Source organism: Protopterus annectens, chromosome 8.part1 (genome assembly GCF_019279795.1).
Source record: "Protopterus annectens isolate FY-2018-M chromosome 8.part1, PAN1.0, whole genome shotgun sequence".
NCBI classification, from domain to species: Eukaryota; Metazoa; Chordata; order Ceratodontiformes; family Protopteridae; genus Protopterus; species Protopterus annectens.
The window spans coordinates 499915129-499934034 of NC_056742.1; the positions used below are offsets into that span (position 1 = coordinate 499915129).

An 18906-nucleotide genomic window follows, 5' to 3' on the forward strand; every position below is an offset into this window, starting at 1 on the left:
TAAACAAACAGGGTTAGCTGACAGACAACTGATTCTTCCTGGATGCAGTGGGCATTACAATGACCTCTTTCAGACATCTTTTCATAGGCATGTGCAGTACTACGTTAGCTGCCCTTATGGTACATTTTAAGCCCAGCATAAATTTACCTATCCTGTTTTGTGTTGTATTATTCTTAACCATTCCAAGGGCCATAGTTTATATTATTACCTGTAGTCAGAATAGTTGGGATCATAACATAGATAATCTGAGGAATCCGTTCATGAGGCAATGCATTTAAGAGATGCCTCTGTCCATTAGTAGTACAGGGGGCAGTCCTGGGGTAACATTTCTATTATCCATCCATAGAGCCAAGTTGTGCTTGAGTATGGACTGGTATGAGCTTTGTTTTATATGCATAGGGAGGGTGATCCACAGTGGTGGTATAGTCTGTGAACTGCATCTGTTCCTGCAAACTGTTCTGTTGATGTTGAAGAGGTTTGGGTCACTAGACTAAGTACTTCTGATGCCATTTGACTTTCTGATGTGCTGTAGAACCATTAGCATTAGGTCAGAGGATATATTTTGTCTCAGACGTAGGTCCCCTCTTAGCAGTCTGCAAGATACAAAGTATAGTGACAGGGTTTGAGTCAGTCCAAGTAGGACATACTGTTTAAGCCTCATAGCCTTTTAGTAAGGTGCATCTGTGGTTATTGCAGTTGTACATGTCTGGGCATTATACTCTATCATCGGCCTAATGAGGGTTGAGTAAAGGTGGACAATGACCCATCTAGACCTACATACAATCCAGATCTGTAAGTTGAGCAACAGAGAAGGACTTTCGTATGAAAGTGAACACATATTGGTCAAACATTACACTTCCCGCACAAGTTCCCATATCCTGAACAACTGGGGCAACTCTTTGGGGGCGTATTGTCAATGTTGTAGTTCTCCGGGGTAGAGGACTTCCCAGAGGATAGGAATACATTTTTGGCATTTAGTTAGAATCCATTACTTTGACACAAGTTATTTGTTCTGTACTTCTTGATATTGTCATAAATTAGACAGAATATGCTCAGCCCTATTTCCTTTCAGATAAAGGATTTGTTTCTGGTAACTGTTTGATGCACATCAGTGGTGTTAGGATCTTCTGCTACATCGCATAGTAAACATGGCCATCAGCATTTCCATCCTGCTTCGTTCCCTTGAAGGCAATTAAAGGAATGTGCTCTTAGGAAATCTAACCAAAACTGCAAGCACGTTGTGGTGTGGCCACTCTGGACTCCTCAGTTTTTGGAATTACAAATGGAAATTAATGACTTGTTGATCCATTGCTATTATAAATCTTTATTTTTGCTTGACATCTATTTACCGGCAAAGTCCAAATGGAATAATAATATCCCATTTTCAGCAGAAGCCTGGGGAGGAAAGCTCCACATTTAAAAAATGGTTACAGTTAAATTATGAAGTTATTTAAAAAAAGAACTAATACACAAGAAAGACATATTAACCACGTAAAAAATTCACAACTTCAGTTCATAAAGTGCGAACTTATACAGAGTGCAAATATTTGGATAAAGATAAGCTGAAATGAGGACATTATCAATAGTTGAACTAACAACTTAATTTACAGTTCATAATGACGACAATATGCACACAGAGCACACAGTCTGGAATAGAGGTCAACAGATAACATAGCCTTGGCAAAATTAAATTTGTACTTTACCCAAGAAATAGCTAGCCTAAGTTCACATTTATGCTGAATCAGAGAGAGGGAATTAGTAATAAGCATGCTAGGGGGAGACTAGTTCTTATTTAGGTGGTCTTTTAGTAGGTGTTTGAAGTTGAAGATATTACAGGTAAATCTAATTTTCAGAGGGATAGTATTCCATTTTAAGCAACTTGGTACAAATTGAGGTTTTGGCCAGAGGATTTGTGTGGTTTATTTATGCTGAGAAAATGTTATTCATTACTCCAATAGTAGTCTAGTAGGGTAGTAGAAGTGGAGAATAGGACTAAAGGTAGGGCAGTTGTTGACTATGGATAATGTTGTGAGTGAGGATATGTATGAAATCTAAGTGATGAGGCAGTTTGAGCCATTTCAATACTTTAAGGACAGTACAGTGGTGGTCATTAAGGACAGTACAGTGGTGGTCGTTAAGGACAGTACAGTGGTGGTCGTGGCACTGTTTGTTGCTGGCAAATTTTGAAGCCTTATTATAACATGGCCTCCAACTTATCCTTAGCTGTAGCCTGAAGGTTAGTTAGGATTAGTGCACCATATAAGGAGACAAGGGAGGTAGCGGCAAAAATGGTTTTGGTGGTGTACCAAGAATTGTTTATGCCTGTAGAGCAGTCCTAATTTTTGGCGAGTCTTATATTATTTTGAACGTGTAGGTCATATTTAACATTATCATCTATAATCATTCAAAAAAGTTTTGTATAGGAGACAAATTCAATTTCAGTTTTGCTTAGTGAAAACATTTTGAAATTTGCTTTGTCAGGCATGTGTGATTTGGGGAAAATAGCAGCAACTGTTTTTTAGGGCCGAGTAAAAACTGGACATGATGGAACCATTTCTCAACTAGGGACAAAGCTTTTTGTGCAATATAAAGGAGCTGAGGCTGGTTATTAGACTTACTGAGAAGTGTGGAATTACCTATACTGTATGAGAGAGGCTTGGACCTGCAGAGGTATGGAGGTCATTGATAAAGATATTACGGGGGATAGTACCAAGAACAGAGTCTTGGGGTATACTAGTGGAGACTTGCAGCTAGGGAGATACAGTATTCTGCCATTTTACAGGCTGGAACCAGTCAGTTAAATAGCTAATGAACCACTGTAATGAAGGAAGAGTCCAAGTTGAGACATTTTCTAAATGGGTTTGGGGTGAGAAACTATAAAAGGCTTTAGACAGGTCAAGGAATAGGGAGGAAGCAAGTCTGCCCAAATCGTTGTATTTGTCTATAGTGTCAGTGAATGATAGACTGTTACACTGTGTGCTGGGCGGAAGCCATGTTTGGTGGATATTAAGAAATGTTCTTGCACGAGACAGTGGAGGAAATGTTTAAGGATGTATCATTGAAGAATATATGTGTGACATGTTTTCCACACGGATTGTAAAATTCTTTATAAAGTTACTGGTTTATAGGAAGTTTTATGTCAGAGTCAATCTTTCCAAGATTAGTCTCTGGTAGACATTGTAGTTTTTGTCTGGCTAGTGAGCCATGGGGTTTGGTTAATTTTCACTCTGTGGATTGGGGCGTAGCTATTTACACTACTTAAGAATAAGGTATTAAAAGTATTGACCACTTCGTCAGGTGGGAGAGTTTTTAGGGCAAACCAATTATGGGCTTTCAATGTACTGGTGAAGGAGTCTTCATTAAATTTAAAAATGTTTTGTGTTGTTTTAAATTGATGAGTGATATTTCCATGGGTATAAGCTAGGAAATCATAATTGAGTTTGGATAGGTTCAGAGGATGCAAATTTACTAGGATCAGAGATTAATATCCAGTCTAGAACTACACCTTTACTGTTGGTATTATTAAATCTGGTGGGTGTTATGATAAGTTGTGTGTAACTATAAAAGTTTAAACTAGCTGAGGGAAAGTCTGATGTGAGGTTTTACCAGCAGATATTTAAATTTTCTAGTATTATTTTCATTAAGATACTGGACATCAGTAGTTGTCCAGCACACGACTTCTTTTACAGTTGGCATATTATTTCCAGGTGGGATATAGTCTGCAATACATAGAATGTTTTTGTTTTGTTAAGCTTTAGCAGTAAAAAAAAGTATTTTGGCATTCTGGAATCTGGGGATGCTATATGAATAAGGTAAGAATTGTACGAACTTGGATAAATTAAGGCTACCCCACCTGTTTTCTTGTGGGGCCTATCAGCTCTGACAATACCATAACCTGGAGGGAGTAGTTCAGAATCTTTAATTCTAGGCTTAAGCCAGGTTTCTGTGATGGCAAGCAGTAGCATAGCAAGGGTAGGGCAAAGGAGGCATGCGTCTCAGGTGCAGCCTGTTAGAGGGTGCAGTGCAAGTGCCGTTAATGCATTCTCTCTCTACCAGCATTTCAGAAATGCTGGTTCAGAAAGCAACTTTTTTCTGTTGTTGCTGGTAGGGAGGGAGTGTGCTCTTTAATCTGCTGTGAGCAATGTATCAGAGCGAGTTTCCTTTTTTTGGTCTTCTAATGAAGAGCTGGTAGGGAGGCATGCTTCAGACTGCCATGAGCAGTTCATCTGAACCCCCCCCAGCCAGCTATACTTTTGATGGCAAGAATATCTGGGGTATAATGTGAAATCCATGCAAGTAATTGTATAATTTTGTTACAAATTGTATGGAGGCGGATAGTAACAGCATCAATTCTCTTGACAGACCAGTGGGAGAATGATGAGGTGAGGGGTTTTGGTTTAATGATAGGAAAGTACAGCTGCGTAGAGCTACAGAATGAAGTGAGGGGCTTGATGTGCTGGTTTTAGTAATATGGAGGGATGGCAGTTTAATGATAGTACAGATAGGTCGAGGTACAGAATGAGGGGAGAGGCTTGATATGCTGGTTTTAGTAGTATGGAGGGACGGCTGTTTAATGATAGGTCGAGGTACAGAATGAGGGGAGGGGCTTGATGTGCTGATTTTAGTAATATGGAGGGACGGCAGTTTAATGATAGTACAGATAGGTCGAGGTACAGAATGAGGGGAGGGGCTTGATATCCTGTTTTTAGTAGTATGGAGGGACGGCAGTTTAATGATAGTACAGATAGGTAGAGGTACAGAATGGGGTGAGGGGCTTGATGTGCTGGTTTTAGTAGTATGGAGGGATGACAGTTTAAAGATAGTACAGATAGCTGGGCATTAATCCCTACATCACCCAATGGGTTGCTAACTGGCTTACTGATAGAACTCGCACTGTAAAAGTAGCAGACTCCAAATCTAGCTCCAGACAAGTGACAAGTGGAGTACCTCAGGGTTCAGTCCTGGGACCACTCTTGTTTGGCATCTACTTCTCTGAAGTACAGGCCAACACTAAGGGACTCCAGCTAACAAAGTTTGCAGATGACTGCAAACTGGGAGCCATTATTGAATCCCCAAATTATGTGGATACTCTACAAAAGGGCCTTACAGAAACAGATGCTTGGTGCCAGAGCCATGGGTTCAAGCTCAATGCCAAGAAATGTATAGTTATCCCCTTTGGGGAAAAAACATGTACCCATGAATTACCATATAGATGGCAGTACACTAAACACTGAAAGTGTGATAAGATACTTGGGGACAAAGGTGGACAGTGGTCTCACCTTCGATAACCACATCACCACAACAGTCAGGAAATCCTTCTATGAGGCACACCTCATCACTAAGGGCTTTTCATCCAGAAAAAAGGAGGTCATTGTCCCACTGTACTCATCCCTCATTAGACCCATTATAGAATACAATGCCCAGTTTGGTATGTGCCTCACAAGACATCTGCAACAACTGGAAAGGCCGCAGAGATACCTCACTAAAAGAATCACAGGCCTAAAGCAGATGCCCTATGCTGACTGCTTTAAAAATCTCCAGCTATACTCTGTTGCATATCGTCTACTCAGAGGCAATCTCTGCTTAACATACAAGGCCATGTCAAACCCAGAGCTGTTGGAAATGCTACACTTAAAGAAATCCCAATCTCTCACAGCCACACGCTCCAGGGATCCACACCTTGTCATCACAATAAACAAAACATGCTGGAGGGATAGGATCCTGACCCAGAGACTCCCCAGACTCTGGAATAGATTGCCCATACATGTCAAGCAGAGTTCCTCTTTGGCTCTCTTCAAAAGGAACCTTGACGATTGGATGGGAGAAAGGAAATTCACCCCGGGGATCACGTCAGTTGCCCTGCTAGACATGGGGTCCAGGGAATGAAATAGTGTGGGAAGAAATAGCCAGGGAATTGTTATGGCTAGGCTTGTATAGGCCCTAGGGCTGATAGCCTAGTACCAACCTATGAACCTATGATATGTAGAGGTACAGAATGAGGGGAGGGGCTTAATGTGCTGGTTTTAGTAGTATGGAGGGATGACAGTTTAACGATAGTACAGATAGGTAGTGGTACAGAATGAGGTGAGGGGTTTGATGTGCTGGTTTTAGTGGTATGGAAGGATGGAAGTTTAATGATAGTACAGATAGGTAGAGGTACAGAATGAGGGGAGGGGCTTGATGTGCTGGTTTTAGTAGTATGGAGGGATGGCAGTTTAATGGTAGTACAGACAGGTAGAGGTACAAGATGAGGCAAATGAGTAAAGGAGGGTTAGTGAAGTTGCAATTTTGCCGAACTGTCTCTATTATTCAGATTAGTTAGTGGGTTTATGGGGTCTGGGTTGAGGTGGATGTCACCAGACAGAGATTTTGGGGAGGTAGTGTATCAATTTAGGGGGGACATAGATTTATTTTGTTGAGTAGATGAATGAAATAAAACATTTTGTACTTAAGTTATAGGCAAGGTGACAGGTTAAAAAGACAGGGATATACCTACAGCTGATTTCACAGCATGCTGAATAAATTACAGCAGTGGAAAGGTACAGATTTCAAAGTATACAGTGATAGCCTGTTAGATAGGAGGTTAGTAACAGTAGAAAGAAATATGATGTTAGAAGAGTCATGCATGAAGTGCTGGTGGTTACAGAGGCCATGAAAGAGAGGGGGTGGTAAGATGTGGAGGGAAGCAGAGGTGAATTTAATGGAGGGAAAGGAGTGGAGACCATAGAGTTTCACTTCTAACCAGATAATTGTAATTATGTTGTAATGTGAAAGAAGTGAAGGAGTACCAATGACATTTGAAGCGAGTCACAGGTACATGGAGCAGAACACAAGAAAGGGACTAGGTGTTTGCAATGGTGTGAATGCCAGATGTAAAGTCTCTGTGATTACAGGGGTGATGAAGTGAGTCATAGGTACAAGGAGCAGAACACAAGGGCACTAGGTGTTTGTAATGGTGTGAATGGCAGATGTAAAGTCTCGTGTGGTTACAGGGGTGACAGCCTGTTAGTGGGTATTAAGTTGCTACAAGTGAGAGAAATGAGCGGGTCCTGTTGATTGGTTAGAATTTGCACTGGGGTGTAACAGAACAGCATTTTTCCATAAGATGGACAGTAGCATTCCACTGTGATAGTCAAGAAAGGTATCCTGGTCACTTAGGTCTGTTCACAGCTGTTTGCACATTTCTAGGCAGTCTTGTTTTGCAACAACTCACAAAATCCATACAACATTGTTGAGAGATTGATTAAACATTGGTGATGGTAGTTTAACAGTCCCGGGCATATCATTAGCTCTGTCACACTCTGAGACTTATCTATTTAGAACTCCATCCATCAAGTCCTGTTATTTGTGTAATGCCTCTCTACAATCAGATGTCCACAGCCTTGTTTAAAAAAACACATTTTTCCCTGCAAGTTGACATCCCATAACCATCAGCCTGTTTATAAATAAGATTAAAAAGCTAATCATTGCCTTCACCTGTCGTGAATGTATTAGAGTAATACTGAAAGTAGGGATTCTGTGCACTTAACTGACTGCCTTCTGCCAAATGACTGGTGCAGATTTTATTTATTTAACATTTGTTTACCGGGAAAGTCCGACTTGGAACAAAGCCAATGGTTCAGCGGAGGCCTGGGGAAAAAACACTCGAGATACATGTCTTTGTACCCAGAGAAAACAAACATTTTTTCATATAAATTCAGTATACATCACATATACTTTCTTCATCACACCTCCAACATTTGCTATCCCCCCCCCCCGAGGAAAAATTTAAAGTCTGCTTGGGGTTCAAAAATACCTTTGCAAGCACTTCCACACAAAGAGCCTAAACCTCTAAACGTTCTGGATGTGGTTGCTACATCATCTACATACAGCAATTTTGTTGATCTGTCCCCTCTGACCTGTTTGCTAATGTAGTCCATCACCAGTATGAACAACAGTGAGCTCAGAGCTTAACCCTGGTGCACAATCACTTACACTGGGAACCCCATCTGAGACTGAACACAGTTCATACTTGAGTCACTGGGTCATTGTACTTAGCCTGCACTAATTCTACTGTTTCTGGGACTTCAAACCACCACGGTACTGCCCAAATCAGCTTTCTTGGTACCTTGTCATATGTTTTCTCCAAGCCTAGGAATGCCCACTTGACCTCTTTCCTCATCTCTAACTTCTTCTCAACTGTCTGACTGCAAACATTGGGTCAGTTGTGCTGCATCTTGATCTGAATCCAAACTGCACATCTCCCATCCTACTTTCTACTGCTTGGTGCATCTGTTTATCAATCACCCTCTCCAGAACTTTCATGCAATGTGATAGGAGTTTGATCCCTCTGTACTGTCCACAGTTGTGGATGTCCCCTTTGTTCTTGTACACTGGCATGAGTATGCTTATTCTCCAGTCATCTGGGATACGCCTTTCTCTCCACACTGCTATGGGTACCCTCAGGAGCAATTTCTCCCCATCTCACCCAGCTCTCCACACTGCTAGGAGTACCCTCAGGAGCCATTTCTCCCCATCTCACCCAGCATCTTTATCGTACCTGCTGTGACCTCATCTGAGCCTGCTGCTTTCCCGGACTTCATCTTACTTAGTGCTGTTCTTACTTCTTCTAGGGTGGCTCCTCCTCTTCTCTCATTGTAGGCTGTTTCTGGGGCAATGCAGCTTCTGTGGGGTTTTCTTCATTCAGAAGCTGCTAGAAATACTCCTTTCTACCTTTGATGTCCTGTGGACTGGTAAGAAGGTTGTTGCTGGCATCCCTTATGAAGGGTGTCTGATAATCTTTCAGTCTTTTTCTTGCAACTGGATATAGTTTCTTTGTGCCACCTACTGAGTAACTTTCCAGAAGCTGGTAGAGTGCTTCCGATGCCCTGTTCTTTGCTACTGCAAGTCCTTTCTTAGTTTCTTGGTTAGCCAACCAGTAGTCCTTCGTAGCCGGGTTGAACTTTTCTGTCTCCCATTTTTTCCTGCACTCCTCCTTTCTTTTGATGACTTCCTGGACTTCTGCATTTCACAACCAGCTTTCCTTAGATACCTTATTTCCATACTTAGTTTGGTCACATATCTATTATGTAGTTCTCACGCATGTTGTTTTGAGGTACTGCTACTCCAACTCCTTATTTCCACCCCTTCTTGGGGTACTAGAGCCTTGATTAAATCCTTGAACTGTTGTACTTTCTCTCCAATCAACTTCCAGGTCTTCATCCTGGTCTCTGTTGACCTTGGAGCCTTCTCTGACCACTGCTTGCAGCTGACTGTGGCAACCAGTGGTTTATGCTGTGGGCTGACTGTTTTGCTGGGACTGACTTTGCAATCACCGATTCTACCTCAGTGTCCTTTCCTCACTAGGAGGAAGTCTACCAGAGTTGTATATTGGCCACTCTTAAGTGATCTTGTGACCATCTCTCTCTGAACCATGTGTTGGCTACTATCAAGCTATTTGTCAGACAGAAGTCGAGAATGGTCTCTTCTTTATTCCTGTTGCCCCACCCATGTGGACCCAGGCAGTCCTCGTATCCTGTTCTATCTGCCCTGATATGTGCATTCAAGTCACCCATTATCAACACCAATTCACGTTGCCCTGGTTTATCTAGCAGATCCTGCAACTGCTGTCTGAATGCACTCTTTTCCTCACTATCACAAACCTGCTGTGGGGCATAGGCTGAGATTATGAATACTGCCCTATCACACTGGACTGATTGCCTTGAGGATATCCCTCACTGCCTTCTAAAGCCTCTCTCACCATAATTCCTGCACCATTTCTAGCCTGTCCCCCTCCTGAGCAGTAGACTCTGGATCCCAAACCAATTGGCTTCCCAGCACTGCCATTCCATCTCGTCTCTTGGATACACAGGATGTCTAGCCTCCTCCGTATCTCATGTCATCCAGTTCAAAACTGCATCATGTCAGTGAACCCACATTAAGTGTAGAAATTCTTTGTTCATGTTTGGTAAGTTGACTGGTTTTATGTCCAGCTTTCGCTCAACAGAGCTATCCCAGGAAACCCAGGCTGGGCAACTAGACACCAACTGCACGGTAGCTTATTGACCCAGGGCTGTTGGGCTCTATGCAGGCAAACACTGGCCAATAGGGGCACATGCACTTTTTCCACAGTAAGCATGGGTCCCTGGCATAGGTTGGAGTATGCTGGGTCTTCAACCAGTTATCACCGGCAAATACCCACGCCCATTTGGCAACACTAGTTAACATAACCGAATCACCTAGAGCCATATTTTACACTGATTCACTAGCCCTGCCATGGCTTGCAGTCTTGATCCATGTTCTATTTTTGAGGATACTGCACACCATATTAGATGCCCAAAGCAGTTTGTCTGTGCAAATGTTTCCCCACAGAGCATCATGTAGAGTCTGTGCTGCTCCCTGCAGCTCCATTCATTGGTGAGTTGGAGATGGAAACGCTCAGCATTTTTTTTTTGGATGTGGGAGGAGCTGCACACAGGGATAGGGAGAACATACAAATTTCAAACTGGACATTGGCTGGAAGTCATGATTGAACCTTGCACATGGGAGGTGAAGACCTGAGGACTGTCAATATTCAAGTGTTCTTCTGCTGATCCTGCTGCGGTGTCAGTCTTCTGACAAACCTTCCAAGCTCTTGCCTTATTCCAAACATTTGCCTTCTGATAAGGATAGTAGGGTAATAGAGAGGATTTTTAAGAAGCTTCTGTTTTGGCCTTTAGGACTATTAATTATCACACCCTCATGACCAGACATGCCCTGGCCTTGATTGCTCTTGCTTATCAGGTTATTTCTGACCTCTCTGGTTCTGAAGGCAAATCTTCTGCATTACCTATTTTAGGTTCTACTTCTCAAGTGGCTGCACTCTACAAGTGTAGCTGTGATGCTGCTAATGCCTCTTCCAGGGTGACAGCTTTTGGTTCTGTCATGAAGTGTTATTCTTGGCTGTGTCTCCAGTCTTTGCCTGAGGAAGTTAAGGTCAAGTTGTTTGATGCTCCTTTGGATAATCAACATCTTTTTGGGGCTACTGCTGCTCACCTGTTTTAAGTCTCTTCACGAGAAAGAGAAAGGCAAAGCCTTGCAGGACCTTAAAGAATAATTTAATAATGAATAATAATTTAATAATTATACTACCAGATCTGCTTTGTTCACAGGCAGCCCCACTAGGCCTGCTAGAGCAGGAAGGAAGGGTGGTAGGCTAGCCTCCTCTGCTAAGGCTTCTCTGTGGCCCAGAAGCCTATTTACCTGATAAGACTGCTTCTCTGAGAATATGCTCCTCCCCCCTAACTCATAGATCAGGGTCCTTTGTCCCTTCGGCTTTCCCTTTGTCTTCCAAATTGGCTTCTCATCACTTTGGACTCTTGGGATCTTTTTGTCATCCATCATAGTTACTTCATGGTATAAAGTCTCTTCCTACTTTTTCAGCAGCTTCCTCTCAACCCAGGTCTACCCTTCCTCAGCCTCTTCCAAAACAACTTACTCATTTCCAGGAGGTCCTAGGGTCCCTTGTGAACCAAGGGACCATTCAGCCTGTCCCCCTTCCTAAGTGTGAAAGGGTTTTATTCCAGAATGTTCCTAGTTCCTCTAAAGGAGGGCACTTGGAAACGTATACTGAATCTCTCCCTGCTCAACATTTTTCTGAAGGTCCCCCCCTCTTTTCAGCTGCTTACTCTTCAAAAAATGTTCCCTTTTTTACTACCCCGGCTTTTCTGGTGTCTTTGGACCTAAAGAATGCTTACCTTCATATCTCTAGTCACCCTCTTTTCAGGAAGATTTTTATGTTTGTTTCTTCCTTATTTTCAGTTCTCTGCTTTGCCCTTTGGCCTCTCTACTGCCCCAAGGGTATTTACAAAATGCCTAGTTCCTGTGACTCTGATTGCTTTCTGCAGACCCCAAGGCAGATATTTCCTTATCTACATGACCTGTTGCTTCAGGCACCTTCTTCCCAGTCACCTGTTACAGGATCTGGAGTTCATCTCTCTTCTTCAAAGTCTAGGGTTCACTATCAACTTCCAAAAGTCCGTCCCAACTCCCTCTCAAGATCATGTGTATCCGAGATGCAGGAATTAGTGCTCATTTTGGCCTCTTCCACCTCCAAAAGGTGTGTCTCTGTCTTTTCTTCCTCGGACTGCCATTCCAGCCAGAGAATTTATTCAGGCCCTGGGATTCATGGCCTCTTCTATTCCAATGCTCCCTCTTGCCAGAAGGCAATTTGGAAGCTTCAATGGTACCTCAAGTCAGTTTGGTTGCAGCACTGCCACCCTCTGGACTTCAGTGCACTTTTCCTTCCTTGTCTAAAGACAGAATTTGAGTGGTGGATTCAACAGTTTGCTGTCAACCCAGGTCTACCCTTTCAGCCTCCAGTGTCTTCTCAAGAACTGTTCATGGATGCCTCACATATGGGGTGGTGGGATTCATTTGATCACCTAAAAGTTCACAGCCTCTGCCCACTCATCAGAAGTCAGACCATATAAACATCAAAGAGATGACAACTGTGATTCTGGCCATTCAAGCATTTCACCACGTTTTCTCCAGGCCCCTTGAAAAAGCATATAGTCAACAGTAAAGTGATGTGGTATGTCAACAAGCAGGGACACACAAAATGTTACCTCCTCTGCAGGATGGCTCTTCAGGCTTGGGAGGTGGCTCTCAGTTTATTTAATGCTTCAGTAGGTATACATTCCTTCAGGGCACAATCTAGTGGCAGACTATTTGAGCATGTCCAAAACATGGATGGATGCTTCAGAGATATTTTTTGGAACATTGTCCATCGATGGGATATTCCTCCAGTAGATCATTTTACCTTCCCCTCTGAACAAGCAGTGTCATGCCCCTCAATACCGAATTATTCCGTATTTACTGGTTTTGAGGTTTAAATAATGGGGTGCCATGAATTCCTGAGTGGCCCCTTTAATTCCAGTTTTTTTTTTTTTTTTTTTTTTTATTTTTAACTTTTTGCTGACATCATCACGTGCAGGGTATGTGACATGACAGATTCATGAGGGAGACTGCCAGCCTGTCGGAATAGAGCTCGGACTGTAAGGTTTGTTTACCCCTTTTTTTATGTATTGTACATTCATTCACAGACTGAGTTGTACTACTCACACTACAGTCATTATGATTAAACATTCTTTCGCATCAGCAGCACAGCACACATAGCAAGCGGAGTGGGCAGGAACTGTAAAGCTGAGCTTGTTTTCTTTTAATATTCAATAACTTATTTAACTTTACTTAAGTTATTATTAAATAACGTCTACCTGTGTTCTTCTGCTTCTGTGCCAGTGGCAGCCAAGCAAGCCAAGAAGGAGCAAAGGGGCTGCTGCAGTGCAAGATCAAGTTGTGTGCAACGTCCAGAGTCCTGGACTGGTCCTCCCAGCATCTGCTGCTTGCAACTCTAGGAATCCCATTCCCATCTCAGACCCCAGAGACTCAAACCCAGGAGGATCAGGAGGGAGACAGGAACAGCACATACATAACACAGCAGTCAGGATGAGAAAATGCCTTTCTGGTCATGGTGGCTCGACTTCCTCTGGTTACTACAGGTAAGAATACAACAGAATGGACATTGCCTCAATCTTTTAGTTAAACTAAATAGTACTGCAGACTTGCAGTATGCAGTTGAGAGATGCAAATGAGGGATGTTTGCACTAGTATTGCAGGAATGCAGGTCTATAGAAGGAGTTGTTGGTTTGCTTTATATCATCATCATCTTCTTTCGGATGTTCCCGTTGGGGGTCACCACAGCGGATCATCTGTTTCCATTTCTTCCTGTCCTCTGCATCCTGCTCTTTCAAACCAACCGCCTGCATGTCCTCTCTCACCACATCCATAAACCTTATCTTAGGCCTTCCTCTTTTCCTCTTACCTGGCAGCTCCATCCTTAGCATCCTTTTCCCAATATACCCAGCATCCCTCCTCAGCACATGTCCAAACCAACGCAATCTCGCCTCTCTTGCTTTGTTTCCAAACTGTCCAACCTGAGCTGACCCTCTAATATACTGATTCCTAATCTTGTCCATCTTAGTCACACCCAGTGCAAATCTTAACATATTTAACTCTGCCACATCCAGCTCTCATTTACACACATATATTCTGTTTTAGCCCTGCTGACCTTCATTCCTCTCCTCTCAAGTATATCTCCACCTCTCCAGGGTCTCCTCAACCTGGTCCCTACTCTCACTACATATCACAATGTCATCTGCAAATATCATAGTCCACGAGGCCTGCTGTCTAATCTGTCAACCTGCCCATCACCACTGCAAATAAGAAAGGGCTCAGAACTGATCCTTGATGTAATCCCACCTCCACCTTAAATTATCCGTCACTCCCACCGCAGTCCTCACCAATGTCACACTACCCTCGTACATATCCTGTACCACTCTTACATACTTCTCTGCCACTCCCAACTTCCTCATACAATACCACAACTCCCCTCTAGGCACCCTGTCATATGCTTTCTCTAAGTCTACAAAGACACAATGCAACTCCTTCTGACCTTCTCTGTATTTCTCCAACAACACTCTAAGAGCAAATATTGCATCTGTATTGCTCTTTCCTGGCATGAAACCATACTGTTGATCACTAATCATCACCGCCCTTCTTAACCTAGCTTCCACTACTCTTTCCCATAACTTCAAGCTATGACTGATCAGTTTTATCCCTCTGTAGTTACTGCAGCTCTGCACATCACCCTTATTCTTAAAAATCGGTACCAAAACACTTTTTCTCCACTCCCCAGGCATCCTCTGACTTTCCAAAATTTCATTAAACAATCTGGTTAAAAATTCCACTGCCATTTCTCCTAAGCACCTCCATGCTTCCACTGGTATGTCATCTGGGCCAACAGCCTTTCCATTCTTCATCTTCTTCATAGCTGTCCTTACTTCCTCCTTGCTAATCTGTTTCACTTCCTGATTCACTATCCCCACATCATCCAACCTTCTCTCTCTCTCATTCTCTTCATTCATCAGCCTTTCAAAGTATTCTTTCCATCTGCTCAACACACTCTCCTCACTTGTGAGTACATTTCCCTCACTGTCCTTTATCACCCTTACCTGCTGCACATCTTTCCCAGCTCTGTCCCTCTGTCTTGCCAATCGGTACAGGTCCTTTTCTCCCTCTTTAGTGTCTAATCTCTCATACAACTCTCTATATGCCTTATCCTTAGCCTTCGCCACCTCTCTCTTTGCCATGCGCCTCATCTCCTTGTACTCATGTCTACTTTCTTCATCTCTTTGACAATCCCACTTCTTCGCCAGCCTCTTCCTCTGTATACTCTCCTGTACTTCCTCATTCCACCACCATGTCTCCTTGTCCTCCTTCCTCTGTCCAGATGTCACACTGAGCACCTTCCTAGCAGTCTCCCTTACTAGCTCTGCTGTAGTTACCCAGCTATTCGGTAACTCTTCATTGCCTCTCAGTGCCTGTCTTAACTCTTCCCTGAACTCCATCTCACAATCACCCTTTAACTTCCACCATTTAATCCTTGGCACTGCTTTCACACTCCTCCTCTTCTTGATGACCAACGTCATCCTACAGACCACCAATCTATGCTGCTTAACTACACTTTCCCCAGTCACCACTTTACAGTCTCCAATATCCTTCAGACTGGCCCTCCTACATAGAATATAATCCACCTGTGTGCATCTTAGGTTAAAACACTCATGTATTCTGCTCAACAACAAAAAAAGGCATGGTTTAAAATGGGATACCTGATAGCTATCACTGCTTTGTAAACAACAGTACCTGTTAGATAAATCTGCTTTGTTTACTTGGGATTTATTGGTTTACAGCTCACACACTTACTTTGTTTTGTTGTTTGCTCTTGCGTTGTGGCATTTTGTTTTACTTTAAATTTGTTGCTTTATCTTAAGTTTTTTTTCCTTTTAATTCTTTACGAAAAGTCTTGGTTTAGATCAGTAAGCAAACATTATTTTGCATTATTTGGCTGCAAAAGAATTACGTTTATTTGAATTAAGGGAAAGCCAAGGAGTAAGGATTTCAGTCAAGGCTAGCAGTGCATGAAAATGTTTAATCGGCTAGACCTGCAAACTAGAAGATGCTCTGATTGCTTTACATTTTTGGCTAATGGGTTGCAAACTTTCTTGTTTTTGCTCTATTTAATTGCAGTTTGCTTTAATTTAAAACACTACTGTTCTTCTGTTTATTTTGTGTTATTCAGTTTGTGTTTAAAAGTTGGTATCCCACAATTCCACGGGAGTGGGTGGGGTTACATAATTATGTATGCAAATTGCATGTTAAACCACAGTGCAGATTTTTGGCCAGTTATACTTATTTTTATGGGCCTTTGTCTAGACTTTTTATGCTTCCAGGTTGAGAGGTATGGTCTCAGCACATGTGAGCACAACCTTGTTGCCAATTTATGTTGTTATCAACATTAGATTACCCTGCACATTTGGTTAAATAAGTTCACAAAGCCAGAGTGGGAGCCAATATTTGGTTTCCTTAATTTAAAAAATGTTACAAAGGTACACTTAAAGGCAAACACACAGGCAGACGCAGGCAGAGATGCAGACACACATGCTACATTTGTTCATCTTGATCTGCTAAAAGCAACTGTTGGCAGTTTGGAAATGATTAACTAGCAGTGAAGACTTCATGTTTATTCATGAAAATCATGCCTCATTAAACTTGTTTTTCTAATAGTACTTTTAGACCCAGAGAGAGTGTGACAGTTTGTTTTGTAGCTTAATGCTCATTAATTTTTATCTTGACATTTGACATATGCATACATATACAAAAAGACATTGGAAATAAAAACACACCATATTTTATCTAGTTAAAAAATGCATGCAACAATACAGTGTCCTCTAAATTTAGTACTATAATATTCACCAGGATAGCAAGAGAATTTGCAGAAGGAATATTTCTCAGCGAATAAAGCATATTATAACATAATGCTGCTCCCCAAATAGTATACCGTTTACATGCCAACTAAATTTTTTTGCTGGCAACAGTGTTACAGTACACTAACACTAGAATTATGCCCACCGTCTTGGAAAAGGAATAAAACCAAGGGCCATCTGGCTCACAGATACATGGAGGTTAGTGGTGTGGGTTGTCCTATTTTGCTTTCAGAGCAATACAAGATGGAAAAGCATGTGGCCACTACCATCCTTGGAGTCTGCCTGGGAGCACATTGACAGTATGACAACAGTGACCCCCCCAAAACTCGAATAAATGAAGTCAACTAAGTAGAAGTCACAAGGAAGGGCAGACGTGACAAGGGTCACCTAGAATTCAAGAAATTGCCTACTTCACTATTTCTGTGGTTCTGGAACTATGAAAGTAAGGATCTACAATGAGCGATTATAACCTGCATGATTTACAGGGCTCCAAATTGGCACCAACTTACTGATGGCATTAATACTAAAAGGGATTACAAATTGGATGTACATTAATAAGCACACTGCTGCAGTTTTTCTTCTGTTAAAGTTTTTACCACATCTACATTCTTTGTATGACAAGTTAAAACTACAAAATATTTAAACATAACTAGTGTGCCATATCACAGAAAAATGTTATAGCACTGTTTCACTTACCTGGTGGTACCCCTTCAGGCACATTCCCCCGGAAGATGTTCTGAGTGAATTCAGGGCGGTTGTCATTCTGGTCGATTACATTAATCATCAACTCCATAGGCACCTCCACTGTGCCAGCAATCTGTGATCCGACAGCAAAGAGCATCAGCTGTGGAGGACAGAATAAAGGACAGCATTCAGTGTCAACTGTTTACACCCATACCTACCCCAAAGCAAAGAGAACCCACCCACGACCCATTATACAGACAATCCCTCAGCTATTTAATTTCACTAATACAGGATGCCCCTGTGCAAAGAAAGCACAGCAATCTCTGCAGTGCAGGTGACGTTCTAACATCACAATTTAGTATTAACACTGGCCGAATATGAAGAGTCAGATACGCTACTTGTTGATACCATGCAAAAAGAATATTCTTTTCCAATAGGGCTGTAGTTCTCATGTCCCTGCACAGTCTCCCAAAAAGTTATCACCTTTACATAACTATCATTAATACATGACTGTGATCCAAAATAAACTAGAACTTTAAATTCTGCTGGTTGCCACAGCTGTACCTACTATGGCCAGGCACAACAGTACAGAATATCTATGCATGCCAGCCTTTTAGGGGGTTTGATTTCCTACCACTAGACTCTTCCTGCCTCACCCATCACGACAGAAAACATTCACAAAATCCTCTAAAAGGAAAGTTTGAGCAGGTAAGACCTCTCAATCAAAACTGGGTTTTATTTCATCTTTGTGAAACAGTATTTACTGAAAGTATAGTTGTGTAAGTAAACTTACTATAAACAGTAGATGTTCTAATAATCACTGCTGTAGTAGCCCAGGCTACACAGGATGTAACAGCTGGTCATCTTTCCCAAAGCTTCAGGGCACATTTCACACACTAAAGCCATTAGGCAGCTTAAGCTGAGCTGACTTTAAGAATAGTTTGGGTGCCAAGACAGGGAGGCTAAGCCCTGAGAGAAACATTGCTAGGAACAATAAAAAAAAAAAAAAAAAAAACAAAACAAATGTCCACAGCCTGGCAAAAAAACATCCAAAGCCAAGAGGGTGCAGGGAGTGCGGGAACAGCTACTGCAGCAATGATCATTCGAATATTTACTGTTATGCAAGTTAACTTACACAGCTTACACTGCTGCACCATGTTTATCACATGGTTCACTGTCGCAGTAGTCTAAGCTATAGATTACCTTAGCTTAGAATAACTGGCAGGTGGATAAGGAAGGGTCCAAATGGTCCTAGCAAAGCCGGACCTAGACATGAAGGAATCCAGTTCTGTTTTTTTAAATGTTTGGACAAATAAAAAAAGAGTATTGGTTATAGAATACTTTGAGTCCAACCCTTTCCAAAATGCCCAAGGTCTTAGTA

At 42.1% G+C, this 18906-nt stretch overlaps 1 protein-coding gene across 1 annotated transcript in view; it reads right to left on the reverse strand.

Moving 5' to 3' along the window:
* LOC122810420 (B-cadherin-like) overlaps positions 1-17686 on the reverse strand; it is a 494197-nt gene extending 476511 nt beyond the window's left edge. The window contains exon 1 of the mRNA XM_044082032.1: positions 17538-17686. Within this exon, the coding sequence (XP_043937967.1) occupies positions 17538-17682 (145 nt within the window). The 5' untranslated portion in view covers positions 17683-17686. The remainder of the gene's footprint in view (positions 1-17537) is intronic.
* Between the last annotated feature and the right edge of the window lie 1220 nt (positions 17687-18906).